Source organism: Eschscholzia californica, unplaced genomic scaffold (genome assembly GCF_041429995.1).
Source record: "Eschscholzia californica isolate CP2 unplaced genomic scaffold, dmEscCali1.0.p SCAF_6, whole genome shotgun sequence".
Lineage (NCBI taxonomy): Eukaryota > Viridiplantae > Streptophyta > Magnoliopsida > Ranunculales > Papaveraceae > Eschscholzia > Eschscholzia californica.
Genome location: NW_028238483.1, coordinates 22,002,863 through 22,006,768, shown reverse-complemented (window position 1 = coordinate 22,006,768; position 3,906 = coordinate 22,002,863). Strand labels below are relative to the sequence as shown.

Here is a 3,906-nt window from a genome sequence, read left to right as displayed (position 1 = left end):
TTTCTGGTCGGCGACCTTCATATATTAAAAAAAAAAAATTATTTTCTCTCTCCTCTCTCTCTAGAAAATTTTTTTTTCCTCACCCTCTCTCTCTTTAAAACTTCGGAGTTTTAGAGAGAGAGAGAGAGTGAGGAAAAAAAATTTCTAGAGAGAGAAAGAGGAGAGAGAAAATAATTTTTTTTTTTTAAATATTTGAATGTCGCCGGCCGACGACCCCGGCCGGAGAAGATGATGATGTGGCATTGTAGGTGACTTGGCAAAGAGAGGAAATGAGGAGGAGGAGTGAGAGTAACAGGCAGTTAAAGATAACGGAAAAGGAGGCTATATGGGTATTTTTGCTAATTTAGGGGGGCCAGGCGGGAAGCTGGTCACAAAGTTGGGGGCCATTAGGGAAATAACTCTTAAAGTAACCTTTCAATCATTAACGTACCTAACATTATTAAAGGTAAGATCATGATAAGTTGAAATAATAATAATAATAATAATAATATAATACCACTAACACATATGGGAGTTTTTTTTTTTTGGTTGAAAGTCGAAACACATGGGAGAGCTTGGTAGGAAGAATTAAGCTGTGGCAAATTGAGCTTATACTTTACTGACGGGAGTGAGGGATGAAATCTGTTTTATCTACCGAATATATATCAAATTTAATTCTTAAAAAGGAGTTTTGAAGTGATACTTAAAATGAAGGGACAAAGTTCACCTTGTTGGTGGAGTTTGCAGGTCACTATCACCTATTTTTGATGATGATATCCGGCCAACTTCCAACAAGTGATTGACCGCAATTGTTCAAAAATGATAGAGAACAAGAAAATCCAGACATATTCTAAAAACACATTCTATGTGGCTTGCTGTGATTCGTGATTTTGATGATTATAATTCACTAGACAACGAATCACGGCAAGCTACATAGGATGTTTGTGTAAAGTATGTTTAGATTTTCTTGTTCTCTAATATTTCTCGCAATTGTTACACCCCAGGTTACAATTTCAGAAAGAAAATGTTTCACCCTAGCTAGTCTGCTAGTCCATCGTGGCTGTTGACAAACCTGCCTGGCCATCTGTTATTGTTCAAATTAGACTCCTATGAAACCATTGAATTTATCCACAAATAGTTCGAGTTACTTGTGGGATGTAAGTACACTAAATCATGCTTATTGATCTAAATCTCTCTACCCATAAGTACAAAACATGTTTTGCTTTTACTAAACAGAATAACATGGAGTCATTGAGGGGAGTCTTCTAAATGCGCCCAAATCAAATAAACTAAAAATCAGTTTGAATGTGTCCTTCAAATGAATTAGATATCACAACTAAAACATAAATAAATATAAACCACCTTAATTTGTTTGACTTTTTTTCTCATGCTTGGTATTTGACTGGGTTTTGTTAGTTTCAAACTTTCAATCAAATGAAACCAAGACAAAACACAAATAAACATTTTAAGCAACTCAAACTTAATTTTGCCTTAGAGTTATAAATGGAAAATATTATCAAAAGAAATAGAGAAAAATGAATTTCATCAAGTCGTTCGTACGTATTAAAGTATGCTGACATTTAAAAAAAAATGAAGATATAAGTTTGAAAGATTATTTTCTAGGTGAAAGATAAAAAGAAATTGAAAGATCATTATCCATTATGAAAGCAAAACTAAAACAACCAAATTCACAAAAGAAAAATTGAAGATCAAATCCAGTATTCAAGTTTATGATGCCCTCTTTACATACATATACACAAAAGAGTTTTAAGATTTCAATAGAGAGAGAGAGGAATTGATCTTCATCACCTTTATCCTTTGCCATGAAGTATTTTTCTCTCTCTAAGAGAAGAAAGTATTAGTAGACTTTTTAGATGAAACTGCATAACTTTTGCTTCTTGGGTAGATTGATTCTGTATTCACTTGAATATTTTCATCAAAATCAAGAGCTTTATCTTCATCAATTCTTCCAATTCCAACTGTAAAACTTCTGGGTAATTGAGGATTAATTGAATTCGTATTAGTAGATGGCAATTCAGTATTTATATTGATCTTATTCTTTAATCCTCTTTGAGAAGCAGCTCTAATTAATTCTCTATAATCTTCATCACCTATATCACTCATTCTTGTTGATGATGAACTTTTAGTACTATAACTTTTTGGTAAATTGGGTACTGCACCGGCAGGGTAGGAGGGTGTTCCTGCACAATCAAGCATCTTCTCAATATAAATGTCTCTAGCTTTGCATAAAATTCTATAAGGTTTCTTGATGCACCTTATTAGCATGCTTTCATTGTTGCTTACTTTCTTGCCACCCATAATCTTCTTTTTATTTTTTAGACTTCCTAGTAGAAATTAGGGAAAACAGAGGTAGTGGATTGAAGTTTAATTTTGTAGAGAAAGAGATAGAAGTGAAGAGATGTGGAGGTTTTGAAGGATTAAATAGAGTTGGGGTTGATGGATTTTTAGAGAGAGGGAGACAAAGAGAGGATGTAGGTCAATCGTGTGAGTTTGGGATGGATACAAAGTTTGTTGTGTATTTTAAAGGGGTTTGAAGAGAAGAATAGACTTCTTCACAAAATGAAGTTACATTGAAAGTGAAGAATTTTATAGACAAATATTCCTATGTAATGATGACTATATGGGTAGTCTCTTACCAAAATAAACATGAAAAAAGAATTCTTGTACTCATTAAATTTTTGGGTACAATTTAAGTTTTGAAAATAAGTATTATTTAATTTAGATATTTTTCAATTAAAAACTAATGCATTTTTTTTTTTTGACAAAAACAACTAAAGCCTTTAATACAAAAATTTATTATGAGATATAATTTTATTAGAATGATAAAACATCCAAAAACAACTAAAAAATATTGAGATACATATGAAACACGTATATGTACTTAGCATTTGATGGTAGAAGGAAATATATTCTTTCTTTATTCTTGATATAACTTTAATACCCCTTAAAAATTGGTCAGAACTCAGCCCCAAGAGGCTTTGTGAAAATACTAGTTGTTGAGGTATGTGTGAAACACGTAAATGTGCGTGACGGATCGAGATGACGAGATCCGACTATCAAGAAGAATTTAAGATATTTGAAGATAAAATTTAAAGTCAGTCTATAGACTATTATGGATTGAATACTTACAAAGAGAACTTACAAAGAGAATTTAAGATATTTGACAGTTCGGCATGGTTGTTAGTTGTCACAAGCACCTTATTCAAACCCTGTTAGGAAAAAAAAAGAAAATAAATACTTCAACTAAATAAAAGAAACATGGTGTTTTAATCATTAAATCAAATTTCGAAACTAACAACTTCATGCAACAACAATAAAGAGATTCATATTTGATTTAACATCATTTCTAACTTAATATAAATCGTAACATATACACGACAATATATAATTTGGTCGGTTCGGTTTCGGCGATTTTCAAAAACCCAAACCGAAACAAAACCAAACTAAGATCAATTGATTGCTTTTTCAACTGGACCGAGTCAAATATTGTTCTGGTCGGTCCAAAACTCATTGGATTTCAGTTCGGCCAAATTCGACCTAATCGGCTTGGTTGAGTATTGCTCACCCCTATCCGGCTGTCTGTCCCTTTGGGTTAAAATTTTATTCTTTTTGAGAAGGGTTAAAATCAGACCAACTTTTTATGGAGATTGACCGACCAGTAAAAATAGAATCCTCAACCGTATGACGTGTTACCTTTTCTTACGTGTCAATGAATCAATTCCCACGTATAATCAATAGTCACCTGTCCACTTGTTCTTACACTTGTTTTTGTTCTTTTTTTGGTTGACGATCTTACGCTTGTTTGTTACCACCCATCATTTTTCAACGGCATGGAGTAACTTTTTTGGTTACCCATAAATGAAATCTCTAAGCTACATGTATGCTATCCTACAAAATTTTATTTTT

General features: G+C 32.5%; 1 protein-coding gene across 1 annotated transcript; it reads right to left on the bottom strand.

Annotated features, from left to right (window-relative positions):
* Window positions 1-1,578: 1,578 nt before the first annotated feature.
* Window positions 1,579-2,429, bottom strand: LOC147532470 (uncharacterized). Its single transcript, XM_086649427.1, has one exon. The coding sequence runs from the start codon at window positions 2,296-2,298 to the stop codon at window positions 1,822-1,824; it is 477 nt and encodes a 158-aa protein (XP_086505553.1). The 5' UTR covers window positions 2,299-2,429; the 3' UTR covers window positions 1,579-1,821.
* Between the last annotated feature and the right edge of the window lie 1,477 nt (window positions 2,430-3,906).